Source organism: Lepeophtheirus salmonis, chromosome 8, assembly GCF_016086655.4.
Source record: "Lepeophtheirus salmonis chromosome 8, UVic_Lsal_1.4, whole genome shotgun sequence".
NCBI lineage: Eukaryota > Metazoa > Arthropoda > Copepoda > Siphonostomatoida > Caligidae > Lepeophtheirus > Lepeophtheirus salmonis.
In genome coordinates, this window is record NC_052138.2 from 16,012,401 (window position 1) to 16,030,267 (window position 17,867).

Here is a 17,867-nt window from a genome sequence, read left to right on the forward strand (position 1 = left end):
ATCAAAAAAAAAAGTATACATTCAATATGACTAAAATTAATAATTATTTTGAATAAAAAAATAAAGGATTAGGGAGTTTAATTTCCCTGGAATTTTATCATTTGAGGGTTAAAATTATAATTGTTTGCTAGACTTTAATCATATGAGAGTTAAAATTATAATTATTCGCTTGAATTTCATCATATGAGAGTTAAGATTATTCATACAATTGTACACTAATATGCATTTTGGTAGCATTAATATATTATAGCAAACTCTACTAATGTTAATGTGGAGCTATAAAAACAATTTGTGAAACAAAAGACACTTCATTCCTTCTTCATAAGTGCGACTATATGTATCGATCCCACTGTGAGACATCTTCTTAAAAATATTTGATTTTTTTTCAGATAGTAAATTTAATGTCAATTATTGTGTAGAGGTTACTTCGCCAATAAATAAACTTATGTGGATTATAAATAGGTAAGAGTAATTTTGAATTATTATCTTACAAGAATTTAAAAAAACTTGTACAATTAGCCTTTGATTTGAATTCATAACTTGTTAAACTCAAAATCTGATTTATTTAAGTTTAATTCCACTCATGACGTGAATATAATTTAAAATTTTTTTAATTGAGTCAAGGGTGGAGAAACGTGGAACCGTGAAATCTAAGAGAGTAATAGGGTTTCCAAAATAATATACCTACATGCTTATATATTATAAGAATTGAAGGCCAAATTTAGATATCAATGGTGAACGTGGCAGTGCAGGCATTTTTATTATTTCGTAGTTATTTATTATTATTTGTTATCATTTCTTCTCAGACAAGAAGAGAAGCTGCACAGAGTGGTGTCGTGAGTGATTAAGCGAATGGTAGCTGCAGAAGAGGAAAGGGAATGAGCTTAGAGAGAGAGAGAGAGAGAGAGAAAGAAATAAGAAAAAGAAGAAGAAGAAGAGAGATTGGAGTGAAAAAGCGAAGTAGGGACAAGAAAGAGGGACTCCGCCATTTTGGAAAATTCTCTTTCTGAGAGGGCAAAAGACGTAAATAATTTTGATTAGTTCGTTAAGGTTAGGGATGAGTATGCAATTCACGGATGCGAGTGATAAGGAGACTGCGGAAGCCTATGAGGAGGGATTGGCTCAACTGACGGATAATGCGAGGCATGTAATTATGCATCTCACAGAATTAGCTCATGACTACTCTCGCGATCGGAAGGAACGAGTGATTGTGGCTGTGATCGAAAGACACATACGAAAGGTGAGACTCTTGTGGATTGAACTCTTATGTTTAGGGTTAAATTAATTGTGATTTATGAAGGTGAAAACTGGACATAAGCTTCCTGCGTTATATCTTATGGATTCCATAGTCAAGAACCATCAAACTCCTTATCGAGATCTTTTTCAACAAAACATAGTTTCTACTTTTGCCTCTGTATTTATAACTGCTCCAGAAAAGGTACGGTCTCTGATGTATCGCCTACGGAACACTTGGAACGATATCTTTACTCCTACCAAAATGTTTCAACTAGACAAAAAAGTGAAAACCATGGATCCTGCCTGGCCCATCGTCAATACACCTCCAGCATCTTCCTCCACCAAGGTTCATACAACTTCTCCTCAGCCCAATATTCATGTCAATCCAGCAGTTTTTAATAGACCCAGGGTACTAGTCTTTGTTTTATTCACATCAACACCGACTAATCATATTATTTCAGGATGATAATGCCTCCATCTTTGAAGAAGTTCAACGCAAGGAAAGAGAACTTTTAGAATTACGGAAAAAAAAGCTGGAATTAGAATTGGAAGTCACGCGAAAAGAGGTGGAGGAGCGGCAATCCAAGGTAATGATATTCACAATCTTTAGAAATGTTTATTTCATTGTTTGCTTTCCAATTATCAATTGCTAATATATATATATATTTTTTTTTAAAGGTTGAACGAGAACCATCTAAATCGACTCAACGATCATCAAAGAAGGTTGGTCCCGGAATCACGTCTTGTATTTCTTCCATCTATTATGATCCTTTTTATAGACTATTAAGGTCGATCTTCTTAGATGCGTATTATTTAAATATAATTCGTCACCGAAGGTCGATGAAATACATCAAAGAATTTGTTTTCATTTGAAAGAAAATATGTTTTTGGCCACTTAAGTGTGTTTTTGAATATTCGCGATATATTTTTGGGATCTTATTTAAGAGTGGATTGCACCGTACCTTGCTAGGGCGGAAAGTTGGTTAATGAAGATTTAGGGTAACTAATAAGTAAGAAAATTATTTAAGAAGGATAATGCGATTAAAAATATTTAAATGATGTAGAATAAATCATTATCATGAGTAACATCCTTGCTATTAATAGTAGCTGTAGCACAATACCGATAACTGTTTTTATCTTGATTTATCTATATGGTGAGGGGGGTGTATGCTCTAAGAGTAAATGGTTCTTATCAAGCAATTTTTCCATCTGAAGTGTGTGATCGTATCTATATTGATTTAGCAAATTTGCATGTGCAGCTACTTAGATGACCAAGTCTAAGTTGTCAACTAAATCTTAGTCTTAATTATGTTGGAGTTAGTTATAAGAATCTCAAACACATGAAGGGGCTACTAGCAGGATGATTTTGATTTAAGTTTGGACTTACCTGCTTCTGAAAATTCCTTACAAGTTGGCTCTTAAGTGCATTGGAATGTGGTAATTTCAGTAGATTAGAATTTTGTGGGAAGTGATTTCGAAATTTAAATCAAGTTTGGAATTTTTAAATTACTGGTAATTTATATATTTGAGTAAGGCGGGGTTGGTTAAGCACAACTAAGGGTCAGGTTAATCGTTTTCTTGTTCAACTTCCTTTCACAAGTGGACGGGTTGGTGAAAAATAATATTGGGGAATTATTTAACTGGTTTTGCTAAAAGTTTAGTTTAATGGTGTTTTTCATTAAATCTATCTTAAAAGTACGGTGAACTTATATGGTCATTCAAACTTTTATTATATCATCTAGTGGAATTGAATTAATTTTTCTCATCACTACCCGACAATGTTTGCTAATAAATTTTATACGATCGATAGTTTATGTAGAACGAGTCATGTAAATTTATTTAATGTTAATGTGTAACAATTTGTATTTTAATAATGAGTTAATATTCAGCACCGATATTAGTAATTCTTATACACAGAATTTGTAATTTTTATAAACTTTGGGAGAGGGGAGGGGGTTAAATATTAGTAAAAATCAATAATTTCATTTTGGAAATTTATCATTTGTTCCTTGTTTAATTAAAAGTATCGACTTCCATGTCTAAATGAGTTAAATTTCGTACAAGTTCCTCCTATTATACTTTACTATATTGAAAATAATATTCTTATGACCTGTAGTGTCGAGATCAATATTCTGGGGCATATCTAAGCCGTTTTTTCTTCTAATAATAATTAGTTGGCCATGCTAATTCCATTGATGCTGAAGTTGTGTATTGGTATTAGTAATTATTTCCCCTCTGATTTATACTATTAAGGATTTTCTTAATTAACTTAAATTAGTGTGACTAGTTAATAGATACTTGAATTGCAATAGTTATAATTTCCATTGATTGTTCAGTATTGTAAAATTTAATTAATACTTAAGTAGCTTTTTTTCATATACGAAAGATTTCCTCGACTATAATGTGTATGTCTCTTAAAAAATAATCCTCAATGTTATTTGTTTTAATTATAATTCAATCGATTATTTAGTCACTCTGATCACTTTCTAGCATTTTTTATTCTTGTTATATGGTATTTTAAGTTAAATGCATTGCTACAAGTAACCATTATAATGATGCATGTTAGAAAATGGTTTCCTTATATAAATAAATCCTCAATTATAATAAAAAATGAAAGTGGATATATTTGTATGTATTATGTTAGGTCTATACGTCTTTGAAATATATCCTATGTTCCTATTCTGCTAGCTGTTATCATCCCCTTATGATTGTTTTCCTTGTAAAACTTAAATTAAAAATTTATGTTGACATCAAATTTATTTACTTTTTTATGTGCTTAACCAATTTTATATTGATCTTTCAATGGAGCTGGAAAAGTGATCATTTCAACAATTACAAAATTCTGAAATCATTGTGGTCTTCGAATGTCTTCCTTCATTATTATGATTTTTTTTTATCCACTATTAATTTTCGCAATAAGATCAAACCAAAAATAATCCACTTCAACGAGACAACAAGCAAGACTCATCGCTAAATATCATGGCCGACGTAAAATTCTAAACAGTCTATTTTAATCTCATTCATGCTTTTTAAAAACTGATTGAAGATAAGTTTGGAAGAAATACCTGCACGTTGAATTCTGTTTTAGTCATTAGATAATTAGATTTATAATTTTTTACTTTTAAATCAATAGACAGGTGATGAAAGAAGCTGCTCATCTCAGCGTAGAGATCCGAGAATTCGGGAAAAAACAGAATCCAATAGTAAAAGAAATGATATTGTGGCAAATGGTACTCATGATTGCAAAGATTCGGACTCAACTGCAACATTATCTTCACCTTCGAATCGATATATCAAGGATTCGAAATCATCTCATAAATCAAAGTCATCATCCTTTTCACCCTCAAAATCAAAGGCCAAGTCGTCTTTAAGTCACGATAGATCGCGGAAATCTAAAGATTCTTTGTCTTCAAGAAATAAAAAGAATTCATCATCTAGTTCTTCTTCGAAGAAACAATCGTCAAGTTCCTCTAAAATGAATAAAAGTTCACCTCCACCATCTCCTAAAAAAAGGGAACGAGAACCTTCGAGTTCTCCATCTCCCCCACCATCAGAGCACTCGGTTGAACAAAGTAATGATACGCCTTGTAGCAGCTCCATGGCTTCTATACAAGATCAACAGTCAAGAGTTAAAGAGCTAGGAAGAATACCAAAGAAGATAACTAAAAGGGCTGATGATTCACCACAACCTCCACCAGTAGATGTATTTCCTGAAGAAGAGTCTCATGTAGAATTTAATCAAGGAAGATTTTCTAAACAATCTACAATTAAGCGAAGGGGTGCTAACATCAAAGACGACGAATCTACTCCTCCCGAGAAAAAGAAAAAAGATATGCCAATTGAGTAAGTATAATTCTATAATCGAAATATTTTAGTTTCTAATATATTTTATCTCCAGTTTGTTTGGTGATGAATTAAAGAATGATGTACACTCACAACTTCTAGTAGACATTCAAAACGATCCACTTCCAAGTCCATCTACTACAGGCTGGGCTAAATTTAAAGAAACTAATCCCGATGAGTTTCATACTCCAATAAGAAATGGTCGCCGTCATGGTCCAAATGATAGATTTAATATAGGAAATGACTTTAGAGGTGGCCGTGGTGGTTTTGGACATAGACGGTCTAGGTCTGACCGTCGACATCTTGGTGGTAATTCAACAAACGGGAACGATGCTTTTGGACCTTTTGACCATAATCAACCAACTACGAATTCTATTTTCAATAACAATATGATTGAAATGGTTCTTCAAAATATGCAAAATCCTGAGCATGTGCGGAATGAAGTTATTCCAACAATTGTCAAACAAGCTAGAGAAAACTTGCAATCGGGTTGCATGAATAATACTCAATTCTCAGAACTTATGAGGCAGGTGATGACTCTCAAAGAGCAGGCCATGATGATTCAAGCTGAAAGACGTTCGAATGATCCTCCCTTTCAAGGTCATAAGCCACAAAATGTATCCCAGCCTCCCAACTTCCAGCAACCAATGCCTTTCTTCAATCAACAAATTTTTAATGGTGATCAGCCTCAGCAACAGTCTCGTCCTCCTTTTCGACCTCACGTCCGTGATTTACCTCAAGCTAACCCAGAAGATCTTGAATTTATTAAGAATGATCCGGTTAAGACAATACCCATTGATGGTGAAAGTCGTGAAATCAGACAATATGATGAGGTTTGCACTGTTGTTATGGGAGATTGTGAACTTAAAGAATTGTCATTCCAACCTGGTACGCGTAGAGTTATAATTGATGATAAGGTAACGGGAAATATTTAGTCTTAGTTTTAAAGTATGTGTGATCATAATTTTATTTATAATTATAGGTCATTGTGTCCTGTGAATTAGACGTCAAACATTATACAAATGTTATGATTGATGGCGTTGAGCATAGAATTAAAATAGGTGCTCCCACAAGAGAGTTATGGATAGATGGCCAATGGTACGAATGCTATTTTGATAACAAAGTGAACGTGCTTGTTGGTATGGCGTATCATTCATTTTTTCTGGAAGGTCCTGCCCCGACAGTTAAAATTGGAGAACGGAGAGCAGGTAATTAAATTAATATGAAGTAAATTACTCATTTTATTGTCAATTACTTAATTTTATTTTAGATTTGTGCCCGGGAAAAGTTAACTTGATTGTTGATGGGGATTTTAGTATAATGACTTCAATTTTTCTCGATTCAAAACCTCAAAAGTTTGATATTGATGGCAAACCACATGTCATTCGTTTTGTTGAAGGCCTTAAAACAGTTTTAATTAACGGGCATCCCTACAGAACAGAATTTGGTGGAATGCCTATGGTAATATTTGTAGAAGGGATAAAGCATTTTGTTCGTTTAACTGTACTTCCAAGAGGTATTATTCCTGGACAAGCTCAGATTAAAAATATGCCTATGGGACTTGGAATTTCTAATGTATCATCTTTCAATCGATCTGAAGACGAAATAAGGTCTCCAACTCAACGAATTACAAATCAAACCTCCTCGCCTAAGGAAATGGAAAAAGAAGATAATTCTAACGTTGTACCACCATTTTTAACAGAATCGGAGAATTCGAATGGAGCTTCTCTTGAAAATGTTGATGAAGTTGGTAGCTCAAGTGCTTTTGACAAACTACTTACCCTTTTCCCTAAGTCATTGGGTTCAGACGGTGAAAATAAAATCGATAATTACAAATCAGAAAAACTAATGCAAGAAACCAATGAGACTGAACCTTTAGAAGAACCTAAGGACGAAGCTGTTGACGTTCATAATTTATGGAAACAATTGTTGGGAGCTGGTCTTGTATCGACTGGAAGCGATATAAATGAAGGTTTGAAGGCTAAAAAAAGCATTCCAGGTTTGGACAGTTCAATTCCTCAAGAAGACGAAATAGATAAAGAAAATTTAAATCCCAAAGAAGATTCTTCAAGTATTATTAAGCAAAAGGAGCCACCTACAACCGATGTAAAAATGTCAGAAATTAAGCCCATAATTCTTAAGTCCCATAACAGCACTTTAAAAGAGTATGTCTTAAAATGTCCCTCTATTGTTCTTTATAATAATATGTATACTTTTTAATCAATAGACGACAGCAAGGCATAGTTAATCAGCTCTATGATCCATCAGCTCTTCAATGTAAAAACTGTGGTATGAGATATTCTCCTATGGATATGATATCTTATTCACAACATTTGGATTGGCATTTTCGAATGAAACGTAGAGAAAAAGATAACGCAAAGAAGGCTCAGAGTCGTCGCTGGTATTTCGAGCGAATGGACTGGATTGTTTCAGATGAAATTGAAGAAGAGGATAAAGGTATGATAAAAAAAATTAAGAAAATTGTCTTTATAAAAATTCCTGTATTCTATCTTGTAGAAAATACTAATACTGAGCCAAGTGTGGCTGAGAAAGTAATACCTACAGTACCTGCAAGCCAAGTTAAAGAAGAAAATACATGTCCCATTTGCAAGGAGGAATTTGAACAGTTTTATAAGGATGATACAGATGAGGATGGAAAGTGGCTTTTATACAATGCTATTCAGCAAGAAGATAGAGTGTTTCATCCTCAATGTTATCAGGATTTTACAGAAGACAGAAACTTGAATTCTTCAACACTTTCTCATGAGGACTCTGTAAATCAGTCTAATTTTGAAGATTCTACTGTTAGTGAGGAAGGTAAAGTTATACATCCTATGGATGTAGGTAATTCAGGCACTTTGAACTTAAATGTCAAGTTGGAGAAGGAAGAAATTAAGGAAGAAAATGTTGATAATGAATTACTCGAAAGTAAAGAAGATATAAAAATCAAATCTGAGCCAGAAGATGTAGTTGTTAAAGAAGAAGGTAAAGTGCAAATTAAGATATTTAGTACATTTGATTTATTTCACTTTTTAATTATGTTGTTATTATTTTAGTTGAAGAAGATGTTTCTAAATCTGAATCCGTTACAGTAAAGTCTGAACATAGTGATGATGAGGCCAGCTCTCCTGATGATTTGAATGATGAAGAGACTCTAGATGGAATGGTTGATGAATCGCCTGCAATTTTATCTGCTCCGAAGACTATTCGAGTTAATCTAACTACTCCGATCCCTGGATCTGGATCTTCTTCACCAAAACAGACTGAAACTGATAATACATTTGTCGAAAATGGAAAGGGTGATCATACTGAAGAAGTATCGAAAAAAGCTGACGAAGAAAATGAATTTGATTCTGATGCGATTATTCAAAAATTTGAAAAAACAAACGAACAAGAAGATTCTAAGTTAGGGCTTAAAGGAAAAAAGCTCATTATCATACCTCCACAAAAAAAAGATGGAGAACTCTCTGGTTTATGTTCTATAATGTAAATATAAAAGTCTAAAAATGAGGATTCATTCAGTTATATAAACAAAGAAAATAATATATATGTGCTTAATATTCCATATATTTATTTTTTTAATGTTCTTGAAACAAATTTGTTGTGTATTGTGGTTTAACATGAAGTCATATCACATTTAATCACTGTTTCATCTTTATATTTTTCTACATTAATATATATATATGAAATTTTTTGTGATAAATTATGGATTGCAATTTGAGATAAGATGTGTCATCAATATGAACTAATATTTTCATTTCTATCACTCGGGGTTTTCAATGTTTCATGTTAAATTTTCCATGGGTTTATTTTATTTACATGAGTAGTTGTGAATGTCTGGCATATGTACATCTATTTCAGAGGTTAGGTTTTTAAATTCCTGATAATTAAGATAACTACATACATAAATGTATTCATCTTCAATCCTTTCACTAATCTGGCTCCTTTATTGATATTCTGAAGTCAAAATCATAGGCGTCACTCCCGGGTTACTCTAAGGTGGTTTTTTTTCTTCGACATTACTTTTCACTAATAAATACAATATCTGAATGTTACTGTCTATCAGAAAAACGGGATTAGTTCCAAATAAAGTGGATGTTATGGAATGGGACCTTCAATTTGAGCGAAATCCCAATTATTTATGTTTATAAAGTATGATTTATTGTACACTTATTTAATATGTAATCATCATTTTTGCTTTGCTATTTTCTTGAGTATTAAGAGAATAAAATAATTAAAAATCAATAAAACTTGTTTAATTAGATAATAGTCAAATTTTTCATTAGTAGATACTGTATAAGCTATAGAAAACTATTGCTAAGGGTACACAATGACAGATTAATAAATTATCTTCAAATCGTAGATTTAATAAAATAGCTAGAGGGTAATAAAAGGTTTATAATTAGTTTCCATGTCAATTTGTAGTTATAGGTTTTCGTTCAACCTTTATTTTGAACGCAGCATGGAGCATTAATCCACTAACACAGGGGCTAATTTGACTAGATTTAAGAAATCTATCACCGTGTAATTAATGAATTTTTTTTAATTATCTGTGATAAATGGGGGATTTATATCGACGCTAATAAGAATTAATATTTATATTTATCCTTTCTTCCAAAAATAAATATTTTTTTAGTATGGATTGTATTTGATAATTAATTATTCTCCCTCCCAATACAAAATTTTTCTTAAATAGATGAGAATCACGTTTGTACATGTAATGAAGGAAATTAAACACCAGTAATTCTTCTCTTAGATTATTGATACCCAAAATAAATTATGCTAAAAAAAAATTTCAAGCAATTATAATTCTACAACCATATTATAATCTGGAGTTCCCACCAAAATGTTACTTTATCAGTCAAGATTCTGTGTCTAAACATGTTTCTACTTTAAATACAGAATTGGTAATTTCTACAAAGCTGTATGGGATTGTTCATATGAATATTCTTATCAAATATTCACCTCTGTACACACATTTAATATCAATTGAGAGAACACAATATTTTCCAATTTTTTTGGCTCATCCGTAAGAGATTAACTTTAAAACGGAGGTGTCCTTTTTTTTACCCATGGACTATCACTCACGATACTGCTTGTATGGAGGAATACATATCAACCAATTCCTGCTATTCTCTACGATCAAAAAAATTTAAATTTTGTAAAATTAGGAAACCGGTTTGTACATCCCTGCTTAAGATTTAATTTACACCAAGGTTACGGAGAAAAATCCTCTTAATTAAAATATGTATAATGCCGGATTATATTTTTAACTGAAATCCGAATGAAAAATGGATTTTTAATTCAATTTGCAAGGAAATTAGATTTCTTCTTAAATAACCTGATGTGCAGATATTTTTTCGTAGATTGAATCCCTCTGATCATGAACTTTTACTATATTTCCACTTCCATTACACAGGCATAGCCATTCCCTGGACAATCTCACCCCACAGTAACAACGAATGAATTTATCAGGTCTGAAAGGTCAGGTATTTGATATTATGATCAAATGTAGAAAAGAACAGACTAAAAAGCAACTTATGAACGTTTCTAACTGCTAATGGATTCCTTTGATTAATTACCCAATGAGTTTTCTTCAACTTTATGATCTAATATAATTAAAATTTATGTAAATCACTAATTTCTTTTCATTCCATTCGAAAAAGTGAAAAAATGATTAAAATATATATGATTACATATTACAAGGAGAAAGTAATATTCTTCGATTAAAATATATATTTGACTTATCTCCTAAATCCAAGCCATAAAAAGAGATGAATAACAAATAATTATCTTATTCATTATCTCCAACCAACTCCTTGCTGATTTCCTCCTCCTCTTTTTTGACAGTATTAATATTATTAACGAATTCTTCTTTTATTTCCTTTTCTTTCTTTTTCTTCTTTTCTTTCTTTTCCTTTTTTTCTTTCTTCTCCTTTTTCTCTCTTTTCACTTTTTTCTGCTTTACTGCCTTTCTGCTACCTTTCTCTTCTCCATCTACCATAGCGATGGCCCCTTCAACCTCGCCGTCTTCTCCTTCATTCTCCAATTTTATTTTCTTCTTTTTCTTCTTCTTCTTATGTTTATCCTCATTTTCGTCTATAACAGAATATTCTGGTGGTGGATAATTGGGAATTATATTACTCTCTGGTACAAATCCATTATTGACAATGCCCAAATTCGCCTCAACCATATGTATATTTGCATTATTATTATTGTTATTGTTGCTCAAGAAATAAGAGCGATTCAGTTTTGAAACTGAAGTTACTAAGAAGGTTTCATTCTCATGATCTGTTTCTCCATCTGACTCAAAAATGAGATCAGTGAAGTCCAGAGAATTTCGTCTTGGAGCATTGAGATTTTGCCGATTGCGTTTTTTCCAGAAGAGTTCCTGACGGATTTCTTCTTGTGTGCGACGTGGAGGCTTAGGCCTTCCACCTCCCACTGTTTGCGTGTCTGTACCAATTCCTGTTGCTCTTGCTAAGACGAGATAAAAATGTATTTTACTTTTAAATACTGAGAAATTTCCTTACCATCTGGTCGCATTTCTGGAGGTAATGTTGTAGATAGATCGTAACCCAATCCCTTCTTTCGTTTCGCTTTGGGGGTTTCAGCAACATCATGAACCCACATCTCTCTTCTTAGATCATCTCCAGTCATTTTTCTTTTCTTTAAGTACTTAATTATAGTTTTGCCTGTTTTCTGCAATATATGAATTCAGTTTTGAATTTATTGAAATCAATACATAATAGTAAATTGAAACCTACTTTCCAGTTTGCTAAAGCTCCTTTTCTCTGACGAGCTCTGGTTTTATCCTTGGCTTTGATTTTCATCACACCCCTTTCGTTTGGACCCAGTTTCATTGAATACTTCTCTAAGAAACCTCTTGCTTTATCGGGAGAAAGAGATCTCTCCAGACTCATAATAATTTTTGCCCATTGTTTGAGAAACTCTTTCTCACTTTTTTCAATAACAGCACCATACGTGTTTCCCATCATGGCAATCAACATGTTAAGAAGTAAGATTGGAATAACAATTTGAAAAAGAACGAATATTATCTTTGTCATTGCTGAATAGGTACTCTCACTTAATTTGTCATACTAATAATTTAAAGGGGGAAAAATATGTAAAACAAACAAAATCATTACTAAAGGATATAATTACATCATATTCTCCCAAAGTCATATGAAAAAGAGCAATCCATGTTGTAATGTATTCTTTATAGAGACCAGGGGAGGTAATGCCCTTTTGTAAGAAATAAAAGGCTTGAGAAAAGCCAAATAAAGTAATGATGTATATGATACTGAATGTAAACATGTCACCCGTGATCATTGAGAAAATCATGGTCACAAACGGTCCTGTTAATTCGATGGCTCTAAGGAGAAAATAATCTTAGATAAATAATAAATCTCTTAATAGTCGTTTATACACACCCAGCGAAGAACATGAAATAAAACCATGCACAAGGAATTGCCGTTATTAAGAGAGATTCTTCGATAATTCTATAGGTTTTTTCTTCACTCGGTTCAACAAAGTAGAGTGAGATTCTCACGGGTATTACAGCCAAAAGACAAAAATTTGAAAATAAAAAGAGACTCTTTGGAAAATTTCCTTTCTGTAAAGAGAGTCAAGAAAAATACATAATTTTTGATTTGAGGTCTTTCAAAAGTATGATAAAGTCAACTTGTCTTTCATTGAAGTCACAGTCGGTACCTATACTTAATCTCAAAGCCAATTATTGAATGACAATTTGTTCATTAAAAACACTGACTATAGTTGTATTAATAGGTGTGTCCGCAGGATATTTTTTCTTATGGGGTTTCTTTGATTTTTTACCTCAACGAAATGACCTCTTTTTATAATCGATATTGTTATATTGGGGGGGGGGCTGATTTTTCTTTCAATAGAAGTGATTTACATTATTTTGAGATTTTTTTAATGGGTGAGACATTATTAAAAAAATCAAATATGTCCTGAATAAAAAAAATTGATTGACATAGACTTCCATAGTAATTCACAAACTTGAGCATTTTCAAAAAAAAAAAGAAAATTAGGCATACATAAAATGATTGGAAACATATATTTCAATATGTATCTTCCAAGTCTTTTCAAATCAATGGGCTTACATGTCAAGTCATTGACGTCGAAGTCAAGTTTTGGGTCGGATATTAATATCCAGGTCAAATAACTTAATTATTAATGAAAACCTACACAATTCTTGAAGAAACTATTAATTCCTGAATTTTTGATTTCTTCACCCTGTTGAACGATAAGAAACATAAGGCTAACCAAAATTGTTGAAATTTCAAAACAGTATCTAAATAGAAAAATAAGATCAATTTCATGAAGTATGTGTTATTTTAAAGGACCTTGCTATATGGATGTCATCAATATCTCCAGATCCTGATTTGATGCCGATCAAAAGACTCTTATTTGTTTCTGGACGACTATAAGTTGCAAGACTTAGGCATATTACATGAGTACAATGCATAGCGAGGCGTTTATAGAAAGAACTCTAAAAAAATACGTATATGTACAATTTCAAAAGTATTTTGGAATTATTTTTAAATCAAAATTAGATGGCATTTACCTTAGCATATGTTGTCCACTTTTCTTCCAATAATTTTGCTATAACACCACCCTCAAGCATATTAAGATGCTCTTCCTTTGTACCAGCCAATATGAGTAAAATCGCAGATCCCCAATCTAATTAAACATCTTTAAATATACAATCCTACAAAAACAAAGTATATTGAAATGCTCAAATACTTACTAGTCTCCCCATTTGGACTAATGGAGTCGAGAGCACTCAACGAATAAGCAGAACAACAAATATTAGAATAACGCCAAAATTCTTTACAACTTAATTCCAACATTTCCCTGAAAATTTCATCTCTTCCTAATTTACAAGATAAGGTCAAACATGTCAAATTTGCATTATTAACCAAATTAGGATTCGCTGTTTTAAATGGATGTTTCAAGGCATAACCAAACATTCCCATTTGATTTGTAATGACAACCATGTGTAAAGTCGCATTTCCAAATTGATCTTGAGCATCTGGATCTGCTCCTTGTTCAATCAAAACATTGTATATTGTTTCATTATTCAAACAAGCAGCCCATGAAAGAGGGAATTCTCCTAAATAAGCAAGACCCTCATAATTTGTCTCTTTTGCTGGATGTTCCCTAAGTTGATCTACTGGAAGATAAAAAGTTCCAAGTGCCTTTTGATTAACATCAGCACCATGGTCAACCACAACTTGAGCGATTTCATCATTTCCATATGCAATTGCCAAATGAAGACTCGTAGTTCCTATATTACAATTAAATGTTGATGTGATTTAGTTAATGGATAAAAATTACCTCGATATTCTTCTCCTTCTATTTTATCCAATGCTAATTTCGGATAAAGAAGAAGTATAATCCTAGCAATCCTTGTATGTACTAAAGTATCGCAAATGATTAATATGTGAAGAATACTTTCACCTAATAAAAGAATATATCATTAAATATTTTCCGTAATATTCATTAATAATTATCAAATAAAATACCTAATGCACCTCGATATTGCATTTTCCAACAAGCCTCATGATCTTCCCAATTCGCCAAGGGATCAAATTTGATATTTTTTTTATTTTCTCCAATGGATACCTGCATTTTGTTATAAACATTTGATTTAAAAGCTTGGATTTTGAGTAGTTCAGTAGATAAATTATATGAGGCATTCAATTGCAGAAAGTTGTATTAAAATTTTGTAACAATAAAGAATATATAAAAATTACAGTCTTTTATGTAAGTCAAATATTTCAATGTCTAATATGGGAAATATGTGTTTATATCCAAAATGCTAATAAATTTGTACAATATATAAAATTAGAAAATATTATATATTCTGATTATGTCTCATCATTAAAATATAATCAATTTTGGACGTCCTTATTTTTTGTTTTTAAAAGATGATTCCTTACCTGATTCTGAAAAGCATTTTTGAATGAAATCAATTAATAAAATATACATATATTTAACCTTTTTAAATACATAATAACGATGTAAAAAAATCATTAGAAGGGTTCTTAAATTGGCTTTTGTCTTTTTCAAATATTGGAGTTAAAAAGTGTTATTTTTGATTAAAAATGAAGAAATAATATGTATAAAAAATATAACTTTTTAGGGGGACAACTTTTTCTATGAATATTTGGGACTAGGATTTTTTTAATGCTATTTTAAAAAAAAAAATAAAGACAAATTTCAATAACTTTTTTTATAAAAAAATAATTCTATGATTCCTTTTTTTATAAAACATCAAATATTGCTGGGTTTTCATAAATTAGGGGAGGGGTTTAGAATTGTCATTTGTATCCAATGCCCATGTTGAGAGTTTACTCAGTACTCTTGAAGTCAAAAATGGAGTTATTTATTTTAAATACTATTTTAGATGAATTTTTGAAATTTTAATATAGTTGTTCCCGAAAATGTTTATGGCTGTACTGGATATAATTTTTTTCCTTGATGTATAACAAGATCAAAAAGTTTTTACAAAATCGTTTTTGAAGGTGAAAAAGTGTTTATAGGTTCAATAAATTATACATTTTCCGTTAACGTTCTATTCTTTTTAAAAAAATGGGAAATTTAGAAATTTTAAATTATTTCTTAATTTTTTATCAAAAGAAGCACTTTTTTGGACTATTTTGGGGCACACTCAACATTTTGAAAAAAAAAAAAATATATATATATACATTATAAGGACTTATTTTCGTTCTTTATATATATATATATATAAATGTTTATTATCACTAAGGAAATGTGGCCGATTGCCTTTACTTCATTTATTTACCTTTGTGTTATCTCGAAATTTCCATCTCAAAAATTCTGTTCGCGTTATAAACTCCCCTTTTCCATGATTATACATATAAGAAGGTAATCGCTTGATCATGAAATTTTCAACCTAATAATAAAAAATAACTTAAATCAACGAAATTTACTAAAGTAGTCTTCTTTACGCCTTTTGACCCTCCCTTATTGAAGGCTTGGACAAGTTCACCTCCTTTTTTAAAATTAGCTAAGGCATAAATCGGATTATCTTCGGCTGCTGTGTTGGAAGCAATAACTTTGTCTAAAACGGCTCCAGGGTCAAATTGTTCGCCACCAAATTGACAAGCACCCATTTTGATTATTCTCCGAGGACTAACTCTTAGTGATATTCCATTATTTAATCAATACATTTTTTCTTTGTACCTTAATATTCCTTGACAACCTAAATATTTGTCACATGAAGGCATTTGACATATTATTGTATTGAATATGCTGGGCTGTCAGAAGTGGAGGGCAGGGGACCCTTTCTAATAATTGAAATTTAATCAAACAAAAAAATTACTGGCCTTTTATTTCTTTTTTTAAGGAAAAAGTATGTTCTACGCTTACAATCCTTGAGAGCTTCCGAAATAAGTCTTATTTTTTCAGCAAACTCGGAGGTTCAATTACAAAGAAGAATCGAAATTGTCTTATCATGTTTTACAAGGTTCGGAAAAAAGTCAGAATTAAAAATCAATAAATTGAAAACTGCAATTATCCCAATTGGAAAAGAATCTTGGAACGATTCTTTTAAAAGAATTTACGCAACCTTGTGTCTTTGGAATGAGAGGCACTCACAAAAATCAGTTAACAATATTTTTATTCACTCATTTTTTTTCTCCCTCATTAGACATACCAAGCTACACAATGTGCCCGTTCCTTGGTACTTGATATACTTCTAATTCAAAAGAAGTCTCTGCATTGTCAAGATGTGATGGATGGATTTGGAAATAAAATCTAGCTAGTATTAAATGCATATGATCATGTCATCGACTTCTCTAATAGCTGATGCAAGAAAATTCACAGCCCAATTTCAAATAGGTTCAAGAATTATGTTTTTCAGTACTCCATGTAAAGAATGTGGTAAATTATTCAACGCCATAAGACACACTTTTCCTGAATGTTTTCAGTTATATATTCTGAAATCATTTATTATTTTAAACCTGAGGGGTCTGGAGGACAAGAACATTCATATAATTATGGTGATAATTCTATTCGGTGTGTCATTGAAAAATAAAGATCGCACTCCTAAAACTAAATTGACATAAAAATTAGCCAGCTAAAAATTAAAACAGATTTCAATCACTGTACATATACATACATGAAGCGAGAATAATTCTTAAAATTTTACAGTCTCTATTTTTTTGTTTTATAATAAGCAGAACAGTTCTAAATTAATTATAATTTCTTAATGTGCCGGGTAAACTTACTCTAGTTATAAACATGTTTAATTCATATATTTATTTAATAATGCATTCTTAAATCAATTTACACAAGAAAAAGGTGTAAATTCTTCCTTTAATAGGAGATGTTAACACACCACAACCTATTAAATAATGAACAAAAAAGAAGAAAGAGCACACTCATCAACCATTTTTCCTTTTCTAATCGCTATACTTTGTTTTTTCTTTAAACACCTCCTTTCTTAAGCCTTCCTAACAGAAAAATATACTGTTGCGTGAAACAGTAATGGTAACAACGTTTGTCATATTTCGGGATCTGATCAATTAAATAACAGGAAAATTTCACAACTATTACAACCTATATTGAAACTATTTCATCTGATCGGAAATTTTTGAGATAATCAAACATAAAACTTCTCTATTCGATATGAAGAAACGTGCAATAACTAGAAACACATTTTTTATTTAATCTTAAATAAGTTGACACCATGTTGATTTTTTATCCCCATAGTGTAGCTGAGTATTTGAAATTAA

The 17,867-nt window shown here is 31.4% G+C and overlaps 2 protein-coding genes across 4 annotated transcripts; one reads left to right on the forward strand and one right to left on the reverse strand.

Moving 5' to 3' along the window:
- Positions 1-310: 310 nt before the first annotated feature.
- Positions 311-9,329, forward strand: LOC121123226 (uncharacterized). Of its 3 annotated transcripts, none has more exons than XM_040718353.2 (12): positions 311-462; positions 625-1,240; positions 1,301-1,645; positions 1,698-1,823; positions 1,915-1,959; positions 4,370-5,079; positions 5,135-5,996; positions 6,062-6,287; positions 6,350-7,244; positions 7,307-7,536; positions 7,597-8,064; positions 8,136-9,329. In XM_040718353.2, the coding sequence occupies exons 2-12, from the start codon at positions 1,058-1,060 to the stop codon at positions 8,567-8,569; spliced, it is 4,524 nt and encodes a 1,507-aa protein (XP_040574287.1). In that variant the 5' UTR covers positions 311-462; positions 625-1,057; the 3' UTR covers positions 8,570-9,329. The 3 variants fall into 3 exon arrangements, with proteins under 3 accessions (XP_040574287.1, XP_071746599.1, XP_040574288.1); XM_071890498.1 differs by having other exon boundaries at positions 339-462; positions 620-1,240; XM_040718354.2 differs by having other exon boundaries at positions 348-462; positions 807-1,240.
- Positions 9,330-10,689: 1,360 nt separating this feature from the next.
- On the reverse strand, positions 10,690-16,418 carry LOC121123234 (transient receptor potential cation channel subfamily V member 5). The gene is made up of 13 exons (XM_040718364.2): positions 16,080-16,418; positions 15,914-16,024; positions 14,631-14,730; positions 14,443-14,565; positions 13,853-14,392; positions 13,670-13,785; positions 13,449-13,594; positions 13,291-13,396; positions 12,513-12,694; positions 12,244-12,454; positions 11,847-12,179; positions 11,613-11,781; positions 10,690-11,559 (listed from the first exon to the last, which is right to left on the reverse strand). The coding sequence occupies exons 1-13, from the start codon at positions 16,242-16,244 to the stop codon at positions 10,874-10,876; spliced, it is 2,988 nt and encodes a 995-aa protein (XP_040574298.1). The 5' UTR covers positions 16,245-16,418; the 3' UTR covers positions 10,690-10,873.
- Between the last annotated feature and the right edge of the window lie 1,449 nt (positions 16,419-17,867).

Coding starts and splice junctions, on each gene's coding strand:
- LOC121123226 (XM_040718353.2), top strand. CDS start 1,058: ATGAGTATGCAATTCACGGATGCGAGTGATAAGGAGACTGCGGAAGCC. Junction 5,997..6,061: donor GAGTTATAATTGATGATAAG/GTAACGGGAAAT, acceptor TTATAATTATAG/GTCATTGTGTCCTGTGAATT. Junction 6,288..6,349: donor AATTGGAGAACGGAGAGCAG/GTAATTAAATTA, acceptor ATTTTATTTTAG/ATTTGTGCCCGGGAAAAGTT.
- LOC121123234 (XM_040718364.2), bottom strand. CDS start 16,244: ATGGGTGCTTGTCAATTTGGTGGCGAACAATTTGACCCTGGAGCCGTT. Junction 14,566..14,630: donor GCAATATCGAGGTGCATTAG/GTATTTTATTTG, acceptor TTCTTTTATTAG/GTGAAAGTATTCTTCACATA. Junction 12,695..13,290: donor ATAGTTTCTTCAAGAATTGT/GTAGGTTTTCAT, acceptor CTCTCTTTACAG/AAAGGAAATTTTCCAAAGAG.